This window comes from Punica granatum, chromosome 3 (assembly GCF_007655135.1).
Source record: "Punica granatum isolate Tunisia-2019 chromosome 3, ASM765513v2, whole genome shotgun sequence".
Taxonomy (NCBI): domain Eukaryota; kingdom Viridiplantae; phylum Streptophyta; class Magnoliopsida; order Myrtales; family Lythraceae; genus Punica; species Punica granatum.
The window spans coordinates 4,005,405-4,023,693 of NC_045129.1; the positions used below are offsets into that span (position 1 = coordinate 4,005,405).

The window sequence follows — 18,289 nt, forward strand, 5'->3', positions numbered from 1 at the left end:
TTGGGTCAAGCTGTTTCTGCAGAGGACAGCATCAATTAACATTAGAAAATTTACTGGTAAGTACATGGAGTTGCTTCATGAAGATGGCATGGTCGACCGTCCTCTACTGATTCTGCGGGGCTAGATAAATGGAATTAGTTCCATCAGCGAAACCTGAAACTGCAGCTTACAAGAACAGAACCTCGAACTGCAAGTAGTAATATGACCTCAATCCTTCAGATGTGAACAGACTGCATCCGAAACAAAAAATTAAACCCGATTTACAATACGAATCTCTGGACTCGGCTGTCCTGTCCGGTCAGAGCCTCAAGCACCTGGGCTCTTTTCATCTAATGAAACCTCGTCCAACCTATCAAGAAATCCCTTATTTTCTGAATCCAAAACTGCAGAGCCCTTGACCAGAAAGCCATAAGATGCCGCTTCAAACTTAGTCCAGAGCTCTTTCTTCAGCGTGGTTTCACCTGGTCTCTTGCCCTTCCCGAATGTGCTCTCAGGATCTTTCCATATTGGAGTGCTCTCAATCAGTGCTAGGCTTCTGCCAAAACATTCTGCAAAAACAAAACAAAAAATATATGCTTCAATTTATTGGACCGTTGAAAAGACTAGCAGTAATACCACGTGACCTAATTACCTTCTTGTTGTGTCCCTTGATGGTCACCCTGAAGAGGCTTTTCTGTTGATAAGAAGATACCTGCTTCCTGATTGGCAAGGGGTCGAGTGTTTGCTGCGACATTTGCAGGTGTCTCATCAGGAGGCTCCATTAAAATGCAAGACTTGGGGGGCGAACAGAACCAATCAGGGGATGATTCTCTATCTTTCTTTCCGAGGCCCAGTTTCTGAGCCTGCCGTATGCCTAGTAGCTCCGGGTACTTTGTGGCCAAGTAATCAGAAGTTTCACTGCCTGAGGATTCAGATGATTCTTCCCCAAGATTACTCAAAGGTTTGACAGGAAATGGTGTTGACTTGCGGGTATTACAATTTTTCCAATGCGTAGATACTGAAACAGGCTCGAGCAATGCACAGGACTTTGGTGGTGAGACTTTAAAGCAAGGCGTCATGATGACCATGGAGTAATCTCTTCTGGGAAGTGTGAGTGGAGAAACAGGACCTGGCTCTTCAGAGGGCTGACTGGAATTCGGATGTTCTGCCTCATCTTTGAGCAAGTCGTCATTTGTTTCTTCCGAGAAGGCGCGAAGAGGCCATGAACTGGTGATTGAGGCTATCTTTTCGAGTACTGATCTCGTTGAATCCTGGCATTTAGATGAAAGTGCTTTGGACATGGGCAGTGGTGTGAGCAAAAAGACTTGCCTACCCCTTTCGACAGTACAATTAGCACGCCAGGAGACAAGTGGAGATGGAGAGATCAACGACTCCATGGTTTGCTCGGGACTGGAAACTAAAATGTTCTCGTCATCATCGTCACCCTCATCTCCAGTCCCAGAATTAGTGCCCACTAAAGACGGTTCCATCAGCTTCTCTGATTCCTTGGGAGAACCAGAGAGAGCATTTCGCAATCTCGGAACCCATGGCTGCATTGTAAAACTTTCTCATCAGTCGGAAAGTAACGGTAGTAAGATAAATATCCCAACAGAGTTCACATCAATTGCAGCAAGAATAAAAAAAAATAACCTTCAAGGATGACAGCATTTCAGCCAAGAAGCTTGCAAAGGATTCGATTTCCTCCTTCTCCTCTTTGCCGATCTCCTTAAGCTTGAACGGTTGAACGACAATTTCATCAATCTGCACCCAAGAAATAATATATACCTTCTTCAGCTAAACCAATTCGAAATTCAACTCAGAACACTTCAAAATTAAACCAGAAGCTCATCTCCAACTTCCAAAATCAAACCAAAAGATGCGAAATTTCAACCCCGACATGCCCTAATTGATTTAGTCCGAACTTTTCCCCTCTCTCGTGTCAAAATCTAATCCAAGCTCGCTCCCCCCATTTCAACAACAGGAACTAGAAAATCTAGGGTTTTGAACAGGAACCTCTTATCGGATCGAGTGTTACCTGGCGAGTGAGGTTGGAAAGATCGGACTGGACGAGCAGCAGCCGATCAAGAGAACCGTCATCTTCTCCTTCCTCGCAACGCCCAGTGCTGCTCTTCTCCTCCAGCTTCTTTTCCGCCGAAGGCAGCAACGTCTTCTTCCCACTCACGGGCTTCGAACTCCATTTTCCGCCATTGTTCCTTAAACCAACACCGTTCCCTTGATTATTGTGAGCGTTTGATAGTTCCTTCAGCGGTCGTCTTCCCGATTTCACTCTCGCTTCGTTCCTCTGCATCTCTCCCCCCCTCTCTCTCTCTCTCTCTCTCTGATGTTTGAATTTCTGCTGTACGTCTGTTTATGGGCGGGTTAATTAATTACATCCATGCCCCCGTTGCAACCAGAACCCTCTACTATACTGATTTAGCTAATTAGTACCCAAGACGGCGAGAGACCTTTTATTATTATTATTTTTTCATAGGGTAAATTGCACTGATAGTCAAAAATGTTTTACAAATATTTTATTATGTTTCAAAAAGTTTTTTTCGTTACATGATGGTAAAAAATGTTACAAAGTTGTTTCATGATGGTACAAACCGTCAATTGGCCCTAACGCCGTTAACATTTTGCTGATGTTGCGCGTCCTATGTGTCACTTTTATTACGTGGAACCAATCACAGTGCGTTACGTCTTTTAAGATAAAACAAAATTTTAAAAAATCCATAAAAAATAAAAAATAAATAAAAGCAAAAAAACAAAAAAGAGTAAAAATTTAGAAAAATTTATATTTTTTTAAAATTTTGAAAATTTTAAAATTATTTTTAAAAATTTTAAAATTTAAAATTTAAATTATTTTTAGAATTATTTTTAAAATTATTTTTAGAATTATTTTTAAAAGATTTTAAATTTTTAAAAATTTAGAATTATTTAAAATTTTTCGATCACGTCAACAAGGAGGTGACACGTAGTAGCCAAGTCAGCGTCGGCTTGACGGCGTCAAGCTCGAGTTGAGGATTTGTACTATCATGAAACAACTTTGAAACATTTTGTACTATCATGTAGCGAAAAAAAATTTTTGAACCACAATGAAATATTTGTAAAACATTTTGGACCACCAGTGTAATTTATCATTTTTCATAAGTGAAATACGGGATGTCCCTAGTATATGCGTTGAGATTAATCACCACCACGACATTAGCTTAATCTTGATTATAAAGTACTTTCAGTGAATTTTAAACTTTTACATTGCAAGTAAAATTCGCCTGTTGTAAATAACAGCGCATTTTGTTAACTGCACCACATTTGATTTACTTTACGTTTGCCTATTTGAAAAAGTCGGTCCTTTTATCTTCTTATTGACATACACCCAAGCAAAAAGGCCTTCCTCTAAGGATAAAGACAGCTACCTTTAGAGTCGTATCTTACGATTTTCCAATCTTAATTATCGGCAATTGAAATTCCATTAGAAACATGATATCTTATTAGTATTTTTTGTCCATTGATTCTTTTTTTTTTTTGCCCCCCAAACATTGGATTGTATTTCGAGTCAATCCAATTCAGCAAATGAATATCATATGAGATCACGGGATAGAACTCTTTTTGTCACGGACTTAAAACAATCTAAAAAGCTTGATAAGATAGTATGACATCTAACGACAAGCGCAACTACGATCCTGAACTGATCGAGAGATGCATTGACATTTGTTGGAGGCGTCCCTTATTTTTTTTAATTATACATTTACATGTAAGTCTATAAAGAGTTTAACTCAAATTAAAACCCCGTCAAGAATATATAAAATCAAACGGGGCCGAGAACCACCGTGGATTATCCTTTTCAAGAATGGATAATCCACGGATTATCATTTTATTTTAAAATAGAATCATTTAAAAGTCACGGACATGAACATGGACGCGAAAACCGTCCAAGGGGATCGGACACGTTATGCGCTCGGTGCATGTACGTCTCTCACATGCAAACACCATCCCTTGGGCGGGGCCCACGTAACCTAGGCCCTGGGTCTACATGCACCCGGTGCATGGATACTGCCCGGCCTCTGCCACGTAAGTACTTCGTAGATTTGATTGATCGCGATCAGAGCACCTATAGAAAGATTCTTAAATGATTCTATTTTAAAATAAAATGATGCGATAAAAAAAATAAAATAATAGTATTAACACTCTGATTAATATACAAGTCCAAGTGATTGACGCTGTCATTAGCGAGTTTTGCTTTATTTTAATTGATTTTTAATTGAGGAGATAAAGGGATACCCAAAATCAGAACCATGAAACCTACTGCGACAATGGCGGAGTTCTTTGCTGAGGTTCAGATTCCCCATCAGAAATTCTACTCCTCCGCGCCCTTCCCTTCGGTCTTGGCCCCGGTGGCGGCTCAGCGGAGCTCGGCCGCCCTCCTGGCCCGATCCGTCAAGTCCCATAGACCGTACCTTGAGTCTCTGCTCCACAAGAGCGGGGCCCTGCTGCTCAGGGGCTTCGGGGTGAACACCGCGGAGGAGTTCAACGACGTCGTGGAGGCGTTCGGGTTCGAAGAGCTGCCCTATGTGGGCGGAGCGGCCCCGAGGACCAACGTCGTCGGCCGTGTTTTCACCGCCAACGAGTCCCCGCCCGACCAGAAGATCCCCTTCCACCATGAAATGGCTCAGGTGACCCAGCTGACGTCTATTGTTATTATGATGTTCTTGTTGATTTTGTGAAATTCTTTGGTGATTTATCTCGTTCGTGTGGTGTGATGAAGGAGTACTAATCAGATTGCAACAATCCCGGAAATTGAGCTCTGATCATTCGAGTAATTTTAAAATTGTTATTAATCGATTCTCATCACGTAATTGCGAGTAGGACCATATAAAGATTTCCTTTATGCGTCCACATCAGTTTTGGAAATGGAAGGAATGGTGGGAGGCTGTGATTGTTAGAACGATGAAAAGTTTTGGGATGAAATCGTCTAGGAAAAGTTTTTCTGGGCTCCATTTAGTGGCCCCTGGAGTTTGATTCTGCTGAATGCTACTGAATCTGAGCCTCAATTGAGTGGGTATGATCGATCGATATGCATCGAATCAGGTCCCGGAGTTTCCGTCCAAATTGTTCTTCTTCTGCGAGGTAGAACCCGAGAGCGGAGGAGAGACCCCCATAGTTCTCAGCCACATCGTGTACGAGAGGATGAAAGAGAAGTACCCGGACTTTGTTCGGCGATTAGAGGAGCATGATCTGATGTATATTCGTGTTCTAGGAGAAGATGATGACCCCTCATCTCCCATTGGCCGTGGCTGGAAATCTACATTCTTGACAGACGACAAGAGCATTGCTGAGAAAAGGTTCCTTCTCTTAGCACTTCTATTGTGCAGTGAACCCATCTTCAGCCAGTTTGGGACCAAAATGCTGCAGTTAATTGGTTCTTATGCATATCTTTTTATCGATATAATATGATTTCTTCTGATGATTTGACAGAGCTGCTCATCTGGGAATGAAACTGGAGTGGACCGAAGACGGTGTAAAGACAATAATGGGCCCAATCCCGGCAATCAAGTTCGACGGCTCTAGGAACCGGAAGATCTGGTTCAACAGCATGGTGGCTGCATACACAGGCTGGAAGGACTTGAGGAACGATCCTGAAAAGGCTGTCACTTTTGGGAACGGTGAGCCCCTGCCTTCTGATGTGATCCACGACTGCCTAAGGATCCTAGAAGAAGAGTGCGTAGCCATTCCTTGGAAGAAAGGCGATGTTTTGTTGATTGATAACTGGGCCGTGCTCCATTCCAGAAGATCTTTCACTCCACCTAGACGAGTCCTGGCTTCACTATGCAAGTAGAAGTATACGAGTACCGTTAACGATAGAACGAAAATGCTTGAGCACTGATAACACACGGCTATAGTTGTGCCAGTATTCATGCAAGAGAAACTTAAGATCCGTAAGTTCGTAAGGAGTGTATATATGGTATCGTACTGTATATCGAAAAACCAATCTAGTGCTCCTCGATTACTATTAAATCTCATCTGCATTCACCAAATCTGCAGTTCTCAGGTAACCTCCAAGGGAACTTCTGTTCATTGCCGATGCTGATAATATGGTTGATTTTTTTCTTTTTCCTTTTTTTTAGCCACGATGATAACGAGTTGATTACACTGTGGAATATTTCCCATTTTCTCCTGCATACCACGCCTGCATCGGAAAACACGTTAGGTTCCTCGTTATTCCTAAAAATAAAAGAACAAAAGCCAGAACTGGCGTGCACGATCGTCATCGAGAAAGACTTTAAAGATGCAAGAAAGATAAGAGTCATAATAGTTAGAAGGAACTGCGATTGCTGAAGCATCATCTGCTGTTCGAGTGTCATAGCGCCCCGAGTTCCACAATCTGGTACCAGATCTACATGTTTGCCCTGAAATGGAGAAACAAATTTATAAGAGATGAAGTTTATGTCAGGAAGGGCTTCGAGCTATGGAAAGTTAGGATCGAGACATCATTGTTCAGCACGGACAATACAAGGCATTAAGAATATCCTTCATTAGTCGACTCAATATTATCGGCACGAGAATGGAATAAGAAGCTAAATATGGAGCAAGAAGACACAGCGATCATCTTATTATGTACTACCTGACATGATGATAATGGATGTGAAAATCACAGAAGGATCCGTCCAACTCCATGCATCAGTCGCTCCTTGTCATCACTAATTAATTGGATTGATCCATCGGATGCATTTTTATTTTTTTTAATATTCAACGATCCATCGGATGCATTGTTACAATTATAAAAGTTCCCAAAGATCAGAACCAAATTGAAGTTTCCAAAAGATAATATTTATTAAAAACCATATTTCTTTAAGTAAACATAATAAAAACTATTAAGTATGAGTGAGACACTGTGTAGGAATTAGGGAATTGGAAAATCATAATGAGTAAAAAAGATGATGAAAATGTACGATTTCTGAGGTCTTGCATTTATAGGCATTTGGCATATTGAACTTAAAAAATATCACATATTTTGATGAGATTTTTTTTCGTAGATTTTGATGAGATCTTTTTAATTATCGAGAAACTTTAATTTTTTAAAAAATTTAATTATATATTATTACATATATACAATATGGACAAATAACCAAATTACGTCGAATATGGCACAAACAAAATATTGTGAATGTTCATTGAACTAGAATTAAAAGTCAGTTCAACATAGGGCTAAGGGTTTATATTTGGTTTGCATAGCGCATTCTCTTTCCACTTGTCACTTTTTATAATTATAATAGACTAGTTGACACTCGTGCCTTGCATAATAATTTTTCATTTTTTTACAAAAATAGAGAGATAATCAACACATAAGACTTATAATAAATAGATATATATATACATAAATAAAAAATAGTTACGTACGTAAAATACGTATACTAAACATAAAATAGAGAGACCATAATCTAGTAATATGTACAAGTGCTTATGAAAAGTAAAAATATCGTGCAAGGTGTAGAAAAAAACAGAATGAATAGAAAGAAAATGGACAAAATGAATTTATTATAGAGTCTTTTAACAATTAACATATTAAATTTGAAGAATATCATGTATTTCGATAAGTTCTTTCTAATTACCGAGAAAACATTTAAGTTTTTTAAAAAATAATTACATATCACTACATGCAAATAATCTACACAAATTTATAACATTCATTGAATATTATACCAATAAAATATTGTATAAGTTCATTATACTAAAATTGAAAGGTCAATTCACAAGAGCTGAGCGTTATCAAATAAATTATTTTGAGCAATTGAGGACGTTTTAACAAAACCCGAGAATTATCAAATAAAGCTTTCACATTTCATGCTTCGACTTTTATATATTACTAGTGATATAGCATGTGCGTTGCAGGTGCAATACTGAATTCAAAAGGCTAAGTGAATTAATTTATTATATAAGGAAAAAAGAGAGAAAAACTTGTATGAACATATTTGATATTCTATTTGGAGGAAGGACCATCATCAGTCTATATCCTATCGGACTAAAAATGAAATATCTAACTGCAAGAGTAACATGTATTGAATTACAACGCAAGCAATATTTATAGCGGTTTAAAATATAAGTCCGCAGGTTAAGTTGATAAGATGGAGTGGGAGAGCTATAAGGTGATTTGATAATTGATTACATTCAAATGGAAAATTTCGAAGGCGATACAAACCCATCTTGAATTTCCAGAATACGCAAAGCACTTTAGCTAAAATATCCAAATTATCAAATACGGTATCGTTAGAGGTAATAATTCAGTGAAGTTGAGACCCTTACTTAAGTATGTTGAACTAAAACAATTATAGTTCTCCTATAATCAAGAACTTAGTGGTACAACGTATTAGCAATAATCGGTTCCTAAATTCTATCCCATGCTGGTATACAAACTGATTAAGGGGTGCTTATGAGGAAAAATCAGAATCATATCGACCATATTTCCAAAATGAGAACCAACAATCGCATCTTCAAGGACTATTTATCATATTACAACATTTCCTAAAAAGTATATAAACAAACAGCTACGCAAACAAATTCATTTATTGATTAACCATCCACAAAGTAGCTCATTTGTATTGTTTGTTGTCCTATATATTTGTTTATTGCAGATTATGGGACCAAAAAGTGGGTTAGCGAATGCACCCAAATATCGAGCAAAAATTTTTTACAACAAAAGTGATCTCTACTTTCATCTCCTTCAGCTGGATACAATATTTAAAAAAGAGAAGTGACACGTAAAAAGAAATTGTACAATTATATACAAAGTTCAAAGCATAAAAGAGTCGCCCGATAATAGATTTTGCAGGAAATAAAAAGCTAAGGAATTTGAATAAGTTTTCATCCGCTAGCATCATACTATATTACTCCATTCCATTCTCATCTTCCTTATCCCTAAGTGCACTCAGAGTATCATGCGTTAATTATGTTAAAAACAAGGCAAAATGCAGAAATAACAGGATTAGTCAGTCTTATATATATAGCCTGTTACTTTCTTTTTCTTTTTTTTTTTGTTGAATATAAAGGGTAGATCGGGTTATTGGTCCACTGTTACTGTCCCAACTAAGGGAATTTAACCGCCACGAAATGTTCATTTCGACATAGTTCGTTGAGACTTTAGCTCAGCTTGGTCACCGCAGCCACACCAACACACTAGTGGATTAAGTTTAAGGCCCACTGGATCAAGTGAGGTTCGAACTCGTGATGTTCAAGTGGAGCACTTGGATCTTAACCACTAGACTACCGTGCTAGTGGTCATATAACCTGTTACATGCATAAACAATAAAGTGGTCATATTGGAATCCCATAGTATGGTACATGCGACATCTAAGTACTTCAAATCCCAAACCTGCTTGACCCAAAAAAAGAATCTCAAACATGGACAAACCTATTAAATCAGTTAAAGCCACATAGTCATAAGCAAAGAGGTAATAAAAATAGTAAAACAAAACATTTTGAAAAACATATGCCTAAGGCATAAAAATTATGCATCACCCACTCCCAAGAAATATATACTTGCAAATATTCTCCACTTGTCTTCATTGGTACTGCATTTTATTAGATGGGATGGATTCCAAGAGAAGTGTTGAAGGAAAAGGCTGAGTTGTCCCAATGATTGAACCATCATCAACTCATTAATATTCTAAAAATAGAACACTTACATAAAGGCAATTGAAGTTGTAGGTTTTTCTTAAGAAAATCTCTAGTGCGACCCAGAAGATTTGTCTTTAAATATTGAGGGAAAAAGAGGACGTAAAATCACAAACCGAAGATGTTTTAGTGGCTAGATCAATGGCAGTAATGAGAATTATAATCTTGATTTACTTGTTTAACATACTAATAAGAGAGAAGTCGCCATAAGCTTGCCTGGGCTGTAGTCAATATGGCGAATCAATTGCAATGGCTTTAACTTTAATAGATAAAGGATTCCTGCGGCCACAATTTAAACGCGACTCATCACGGATAACATTTTATTTAAAACAGTCACCCTACCTTCAAATCAAGTTCATCGGTGTGTGTTTTGCCCAATCCTATGAGACGTGCCGGCATAATAAGCTCAAAAGATAAGCTAACCTGGCAATAAACAAAGATAATGTAGCGTTAAACAAGTTCTCCTCATCAAATATTGCAAGAGAAATAAAATAAAGTAAAATAAAAAACTGAATGACAATGAAAGGAACACATAGAAGCAGGTCCAATTTGGTATATAAAGATCCAGAAAGTAGAACTTACACGACCAATCCTAAAATATAAGAGTGCACTTTATGAATCATATAGGAATTCATACGAAGAAAATCCTGAAGACAAAGAAATGGTCTTCTCTATTAAAAGAAAACATAGTACGACTTTGCCTTATGACTGGGAGGTTTATCAACGAATTTTCCAATAGACAACATTTGCTCCTCGGATTTGCTCGAAACAGCACAAAGGATCTGAACATGTTGAGCATGATATTATATCCTTATCAGGCTGGAACAAAGCGGAATTCTTTGCAGAGTCCCAAGTCCCACACCAGAAATCCTATTCCTCCGTGCCCTTCCCTACGGTCTTATCCCCGGCGGCGGCTCTGCCAAGCTCGGCTTCCCTCCTGGCTCAATCTGTCAAGGTCCATGGGCTGTACCTCAAGTCTCTGCTCCACAAGAGCGGGGCAGTGTTGCTTGGGGGATATGGTGTGAGCACTGCGGATGAGTTCAATGAAGTTGTGGAGGCATTCGAATTTGAGGAGCTGCTGCGCTATATTGGCGGCGTTGCCCTGAGGACCAATGTTGTCGGCCGTGTTTTCACTGCCAATGAGTCCCCACCCGAGCAGAAGATTTCCTTCCACCATGAAATGGCTCATGTTATTACCTACATCCATATGATACAGTCTTCTTATTCAACTAATTATTTGCTTTCTGACTATGTCTTGTATGGTAAAATTAAAAGAGAATGGAATAAAACTGCAATACAAAATATGATGGTATTGTTCCATACAGTGATTTCATTCCATTTCATTTCCCGTTTTTTTTTTATTCCAGTAGCTTGGACGGGAATGGAAGGAACACGGAGGGTGTAATTGTTAGTCAATGAAAAGTTTAGGGATAATATTTTTTCTGGGCTTAATTCAATAGCCCCCGAGTTTCATTCTTGTCTCAATCTGATCAGTACTAAACGTGAGCCTGTATTGATTGCATGTGATCTACGTTTACATCATGACAGATTCCGGAGTTCCCATCCAAGCTGTTCTTCTTCTGCGAAGTAGAACCCGGGAGCGGAGGAGAGACCCCCATAGTTCTCAGCCACATTGTGTACTAGAGGATGAAAGAGGAATACCTGGACTTTGTTCGGCGTCTAGAAAAGCATGGCCTGATGTATACCCTTTGTTGCAGGAGATGATGATGACCCGTCGTCTGCCATTGGTCATAGCTGGAAATCAACTTTGTTCACTAATGACAAGAGCATTGCTGAGAAAAGGTATACAAGTTTGGCAGCTTGGAGAGTGAGGCAGGACATTCGATCTATTTATCAGCAGATATAAGTTTCCTTCTGATTATTTGACAGGGCTGCTCATCTGGGAATGAAACTGCAGTGGACCGAAGACTGTGTCAAGACTATAATGGGCCCTATCCTGGCAATCAGGTTCGACAACTCAAGGAACTGCAAAATCTGGTTCAACAGCATGGTGGCTCCATATACGAGGTGGAAGGACTCTAGGAACGATCCTGAGAAGGCGGGCAAGTTGGGAAACAGCTAGCCCCTGCCCTCCAATGTGATCGAAGGCTGTCTAAGGATCCTCAAGGAAGAGTGCGTCGCCATACCTTGGAAGAAAGGCGACATTCTGTTTATCATAACTGGGCCGTGCTCCACGCACGAAGATCTTTTACTCCACCACTACGAGTACTGGCTTCAATATGCAAGTACCAAAATATTGTTAAAGTTTGTTGTCGCACTACCGAAACTATGTATTGGAACGTAAAAATGCTGGAGCACTAATAATATGGCTATAGCCATGCCAATGCCATAGATGTACGGCATATAGTGGCTTAAGAGTAACTTAAGTTCAATAAGTTCGCTGGGAGTGCGTATTTGGTCTAGTAGACTATATATCCAAACCCACTCAGTGCTTCTATATCCGATATATAATGATCACACGTTAATATAAATATAATATGTCTCCATAACAAATCTACTATTCTTACTTTCCTCTATGAGATAGTTTGTTAATTATTCGTGTTGGCAATTTATGAAGGATTTTTGTCTCGAGAGAGAGAATTTGAAGGTTCCTCGATGGAAAAACCAGAGGACTGGAGGCGCTACGCTTTTGTGATCGAGGATATTCAGCTATAAACAACGTGAAAGGATTCTATGTGAACCATATGCCATAAAGGATTGGATTAGATAATTTTGAAAGTCAGGGGACTTGATTCCAACAGATGACAAATCATGAAAAATTCCATAGTGAAGGGAAATTACGCCTCTATTGGGCCCCTGCAATATATTTAGAAAACATTTCTTCTAATGGGCCGAGTACTGCCCATTTCTCTAAGTGCAAATTGGTCATGGATGGTCAGTCATGGAACAGCGAAGAATATGGAATAATCCAATATGATATGTAATTAGAAACTCAAAATTAGAATAATTTTTTTTCCGGCCACATTCTCGACAGTCAATTTGGAACATATGAAATTCTTCATTCATACAAAAGAAAATGCGCGTTTCTTCCATTTGAATAGTGTTACAAGTGCATTGCATGGCTATGCATTTCTTCTAATTGAAAACTATCTAAAACAGAAGTTTTTATGTTCAGTGTTCCAAATCGCCACATTATCAGTGGTCGGCATTCCCGTAACTTTTCTCCAGCTCATAATAGCACATTAGGTTTTAAAGAATGACTGAAACGACTGGATATTGTCTTTATCAAATGCAATCTCAGATTCTCAGTGCAGAATCCACCAATAATTCATGTCATTTTTGGTGCAGAACAGGTTTAAGATAAGGTTTTCTCAGTTATCATAAAAGGGAGCAAAGGGATAAGCTCGTTCAGATAGATCAAACTGTCCATGAATACTTATAGCAAAGGGATAAGCTCGTTCAATTTGGATGGAAGGGTGGGTCCTCCACAATGGCTTTTTATATGCCCCAGCATGATAAAATAATTTCCACCAATAAAAAAATGAGATTGCTTGCTCCGTTCAATTTTCTTATAGCTTACTCCGTTCAACTTTTCTTTTTCCCCTTATGGGAAGTTAGGATTTCAACAATAATTACGGTTCATTGAATATATCAACCGTTTTTCAAACTCCAATACTTTTTTATCAATAGTTAGTGATGGGTCGCTCATTAATCCAACAATCAGAGCATGCATGAAATGAGTAGCAGAAATTCCCATAGGATTTTTGGTCCTTTTTCAAGCCGAAAGAACCTCGAATTATTTATTAGATAAAAGGGGAGAAAAGGAATTAGGGAGATCTCACTATTTTTTCCCTTAGGTTTTACATTAATTAATCGATATGTGCACATTGCTCGGTAAATTTTTGTATAATTAAAAATAGATAATTAATACTTAAAACATTGTGAATGAATATCGATAGGAAAAAAGTTACTTGAAAAATTATATAACTTATCGATAATAAACACTATAAATTGAATGTGAAAGTAATAAAAATGAAAATTATGATGGCAAATGAATACTTACTCCACTCTTATGAAAATGAGATAACATATATATTATGATACGATAAACTTTCAATATGTATAGTTTACGAATATTTCAAAGACCGATAGATATTGTATAGGGGTTAGCATGGAGAAAAGAGTATAAATATCTATATATATATATATATAAAAGCAAGATACGAGGTGGGCGCAGTTAGATGGTCTTAGAACGCTTCGTTTCAGAATGAAATTTTCTCGGCTTTTTGAGTTTTTAAAATTTCAAATTATTTTTTATTATAAAATTAGCAAAAAAATCTTCTGAAATAATATGCCATTAAAAAATTAAAATTACTATAAAATCTTTTGGATACTACGGTAATCTCCAATTAAAGGCAATATGAACTTTCTAAATGGACTTTCTAGATTTTTAAAATTTTCAAATTCTTGGCATTATTTTTTTAACAGATATCTCATCATAAAATATGATTTCTCGATTTCTTTAATTTTTATATTATTTATTAATCTTGAATTTTTTAATTTGAAATTTTTCATCCCATATGGCCTTAGAACGCTCCATTTCAGAATGAAATTTTCTTTATTTTTTGAGTTTTTAAAATTTTAAATTATACCCAATTATAAAATTAGCAACAAAATCTTCTTAAATAATATTCCATTTAATAAAACTGAAAATATAAAAAAATCTTTTGGATAATACGGTGATATCCTTTTATTGCAATATGAATATTCTAATGGAATTTTCAAGGTTTTTTAAAAAATTTAATTTCAGAATTATTTTTAGTAATTTTTTTAAAAGATATCTCATAATATAATATGATTTTTTTTAATTTTTTAATCTATATATAATTTAATAATCTTGAATTTTTAAAATAAAAATTAATATTTCATATATTGTTATATATTCATATATAATATAGATATATTAATATATATGGTTATGTGGACAACTTTTAGTATATATAATAAGAAAAAGTATATTTGAATTATATTGTTTTATAGATATATATTTTTTGAAAATAGATTAAATCATATTTTATAGATATATATAGAAGTTTCTAGATTTTTTGAATTTTTCGGAATTATTTTTAATAAAAATATTTTTTAAAATTATCACATCATAAAATCCAATTTCTTGATTATAATCTATATAACATAATTATTTGAATAAATGATAAGAATTTATTATATGTATAGATATTATTTAATAATCTTGAATTTTTAAAATAAAAATTAATATTTCATAAATAAATATTAACATCAAAATAAGTATATATATATATATATTAGAATATATACATACATAATATAAAATATGTTAATATATGGTTATGTGGACTATCTTTAGTATATATAGTAATAAAAACTATATCTGAATTTTATGTTTTTGCAAATATCTATTTTAAAAATAGATTATGTAATATTTATAAATATATATAAATTATATTTTATTTTCAAAAAACGAATCAAATTTGTTCATCGAAAAGAGAAAACAAATCAGATTATATTTTATCTATATTTTGTATAATAGTTTGAAATATGAATTATTACACACATATATAGGAGCCTATTCAGCTCTCAAGGAATACGTTTATAACTAGACGTAAGCTCTCGAAACTATGTCTCTTTTTAGATGTATGTGAGTTGATTAAATTTATGCTTGATTTTTCTCTCATTTTTATCAAAATTTTTCATTCTTTTATTTTTCTCTATTTTTTGCTTTTTTCATATTCTTTTTCACGATTGATGATGTGAGCTTCATTTCTTGAAATATATTGCTACCCCTATACACAAGCTCTCAGAAAGTAAATTCTTCTACCACTAAATGCGAAGGTTGTTTATTATTTTATTATTTTATTATTTTTGTTTCACTTTTAATTCTCCAAGCAAATTTTCTTTTTAATTTTTTAATTTTTTTTTCATATTTGTGGAACTATCCCGTGTAAAACATCGTTTTCACGATTAGTATCTATATGAAAGGAATGACGAGGTAGGCTCGGCTAGGTAACCTCAAAACGTTCGGTTTTGGAATGAAATTTTCTCATTTTTTAAATTTTTTAAATTTTAAATTATTTCCGATTATAAAATTATCAACAAAATCTTTCGAAATTATTTTTTGTTATAACATTAAAAAAAACAAAAAACCATAAAATCTTTTGGATGTTATGGTGATCTCCAATTGAAGTCAATATGATCAAACTATTTTTGAGTATAAACTTTCGAAATTATCAAAAAAATCTTTGGATATTACGGCGATCTCCTATAGAAGGCAATACGATGATCATACTTGGAATCATACTAGAAAAATAGAACTATCAAAACATCCTTTATCTATTTGAATGGGATTCGCCATTAGAAACTGAATTAAGTGGATGGGAGAGGGATCAAAATAAGTGGTATCTTAGCTCATAATCTTTCGTAATAGCACAGACATATTTTAAAACAAAATCATATTATATTTCTTTTATAGATTCTTTGTGGTACATTGTAAATAACACAGCCTGAGATGTTTAGCCAATTGCAAAGACGTTCAGCCAATTGCACAGACGTTTAGCCAATTTAAGCGCTTTAACTTGTCGAGTTTCTTGATAAGAACTAATGCATTTTTTAAATCTAGCTCTGAAAAAGTTTCTTATCGAGTTTTATTTTTCTAACATTTTTTCCTTTTTTTTTTGTTGCCTTTGCTTGATCTGATGAGATTAGTGATGTGAGTTCAAACCTGTTTTTATTTGAAACTTTTTTTTATTTAATTCTTAATTATAATTCTTAACTATAGGTTTACATGGTCTAATTTGCATCTTTGACTTCTCAATATGTTTTTTGCTTTCTTTAAAAATATTTTATTTATGTGCTAATTTCTTATTTTATTTTTTAAGATGTCTTATAATTTATTGAGAGTTAACACCTAAAAAAAGATTCATGAAAAATAAAAGTCAACGTGATTAAATTATGAGATGTGGTGAACACAAAGATCAATGAAGAGATAAAGTTTCTTATTAATTGTTATATCTATAATGAATGAAGAAAAGTAAATTGTATTTTTCAATTTTAGTTTTGATATAATAACTCAATTCATGCAACTATGCGAAAATATCTAGTGGTTGCATTCAAGAGCCGATTAGATGAAGGATCTTTATATGCCATTGAGAATCTCAAAGTATCAACAACTCCTACGCAATATCGTCCAGTTATGGGGATTTGAAGATCGCATTTTTGGTAAGAAAATTTGTACATAAATTAGAAGGGAACTCTTCAATTCCTAGATATAAGTTTGAGTTTGTAGATATGCAAACGATATCTGATAAATATGGCATCCACATTGTATTGACAAGTAATACATACTGGTATTATATGAATGATTTATGTATTACAGATGGGTGAAACTATCCCTTGTAACGCACAGACTCCGTGGCTAGTGATTTATAAAATAAACTTTTATGTTTTCTATATATATATAAAGTATCTAGCACAATAACCCTAAAAATAAAAAATAAAAAATAAATTACATCTCTCGAGAAGTTATATACATTATCGAGAAAATTCCTTTCGTTTTTCAAAAATTCCTTTAAATATATATTACCACAATAATATGATCAAAAATTCATTGAATCCAACCCAAAACTATAGTAAATATTCAATATAATTGGAATTAAAAGTTTAATTCACATGGAGCTGGGAGTTTGAATATTTGATTTATGTAGTACAATTACATCTTATTTCCGATTTTATATATTATAATTTTTTTGCTAAGTTATATATATACATATATATATATATATTAATATTGACTATATGAGATATTACAACCTTTTTTTTTATCAATGAGATATTATTATCATCGAGGAACGGCAAAAGGAAAAAGAAGGAATTTATGCTTTCTTTTTCTCTTCATCCATTTCATCTGCCAAATAAGAATCACGTAGACTTTTGACAAGGGACAAGACGGTACTTTCGTGACTAGGAAACAAAAACAGAAGGCCTTTTCCAATTCAGATTTATCCTTTTCATAATATAGACACACGCATATATGTACTCATATTCAGAATGTGAATATAAATGTAATGCCTGTCATTTAATTTTTTTCGGTTACAAATGAGACCAAAGTCATAGTACGATGAAATTTTTTTTTAAATAACTAATAAAAGAACACGATAATTACATTAAATATCAAACCTGCAACCTCTAGATCAACAAATAAAAACGTGCATCACTATACTACACCGTCTTTTAATTTAACTTTTACTTATTAGTGTAGTGGGGGAATAATGCTCGCACAGTTCCGGGCATAGCGGCTTTTCCATAACAGGCCAAAAGGATCTTTAGCAGCAATTAGATCAAAGCTTTCTATTCTCTTGCAGTTGTGATCGATACGTTTCTGTTTGTTCTCGGAATCACATCGACCCACTCACTCTTCTAGCTTAGCTTCACTTTCGATATTGATGAATAATATATGGCATCACTGATAGATCTTGATTGGATGCCACAGATTACTTACATTTACTCATACATCATGTGAAGCGACTCGATAAAGAGGTTCCTTTTGAGAAAAATCGAAGAAACACGAAGGAAGCTGTCTCGTGTAATTCTTTGTGCGATTATTAAATCAATGGAAAATCTGTATAATGCATGCATTGGTCATCAT

At 35.2% G+C, this 18,289-nt stretch overlaps 2 protein-coding genes and 1 pseudogene across 2 annotated transcripts; 2 read left to right on the forward strand and 1 right to left on the reverse strand.

Annotated features, from left to right (window-relative positions):
* Window positions 1–10: 10 nt before the first annotated feature.
* On the reverse strand, window positions 11–2,334 carry LOC116198498. The gene is made up of 4 exons (XM_031528663.1): window positions 2,015–2,334; window positions 1,630–1,740; window positions 632–1,529; window positions 11–548 (listed from the first exon to the last, which is right to left on the reverse strand). Exons 1-4 carry the CDS (start codon window positions 2,285–2,287, stop codon window positions 307–309), a joined length of 1,524 nt encoding a protein of 507 aa, XP_031384523.1. The 5' UTR covers window positions 2,288–2,334; the 3' UTR covers window positions 11–306.
* Window positions 2,335–4,202: 1,868 nt separating this feature from the next.
* LOC116201880 (clavaminate synthase-like protein At3g21360) lies at window positions 4,203–6,032 on the forward strand. The gene is made up of 3 exons (XM_031533323.1): window positions 4,203–4,652; window positions 5,068–5,321; window positions 5,455–6,032. Exons 1-3 carry the CDS (start codon window positions 4,275–4,277, stop codon window positions 5,813–5,815), a joined length of 993 nt encoding a protein of 330 aa, XP_031389183.1. The 5' UTR covers window positions 4,203–4,274; the 3' UTR covers window positions 5,816–6,032.
* Window positions 6,033–8,102: 2,070 nt separating this feature from the next.
* Window positions 8,103–11,970, forward strand: LOC116199507 (annotated as a pseudogene).
* Window positions 11,971–18,289: the final 6,319 nt, after the last annotated feature.

What these genes read in the sequence shown, in the direction of transcription:
- LOC116198498 (XM_031528663.1), bottom strand. Translation starts at nt 2,287, where the DNA reads ATGCAGAGGAACGAAGCGAGAGTGAAATCGGGAAGACGACCGCTGAAG. An exon ending in TTTCCAACCTCACTCGCCAG is followed by an intron (nt 1,741 to 2,014) that starts GTAACACTCGAT and finishes TCTTGGGTGCAG; the next exon opens with ATTGATGAAATTGTCGTTCA. An exon ending in AAATGCTGTCATCCTTGAAG is followed by an intron (nt 1,530 to 1,629) that starts GTTATTTTTTTT and finishes TTTACAATGCAG; the next exon opens with CCATGGGTTCCGAGATTGCG.
- LOC116201880 (XM_031533323.1), top strand. Translation starts at nt 4,275, where the DNA reads ATGAAACCTACTGCGACAATGGCGGAGTTCTTTGCTGAGGTTCAGATT. An exon ending in TCCACCATGAAATGGCTCAG is followed by an intron (nt 4,653 to 5,067) that starts GTGACCCAGCTG and finishes GCATCGAATCAG; the next exon opens with GTCCCGGAGTTTCCGTCCAA. An exon ending in AAGAGCATTGCTGAGAAAAG is followed by an intron (nt 5,322 to 5,454) that starts GTTCCTTCTCTT and finishes ATGATTTGACAG; the next exon opens with AGCTGCTCATCTGGGAATGA.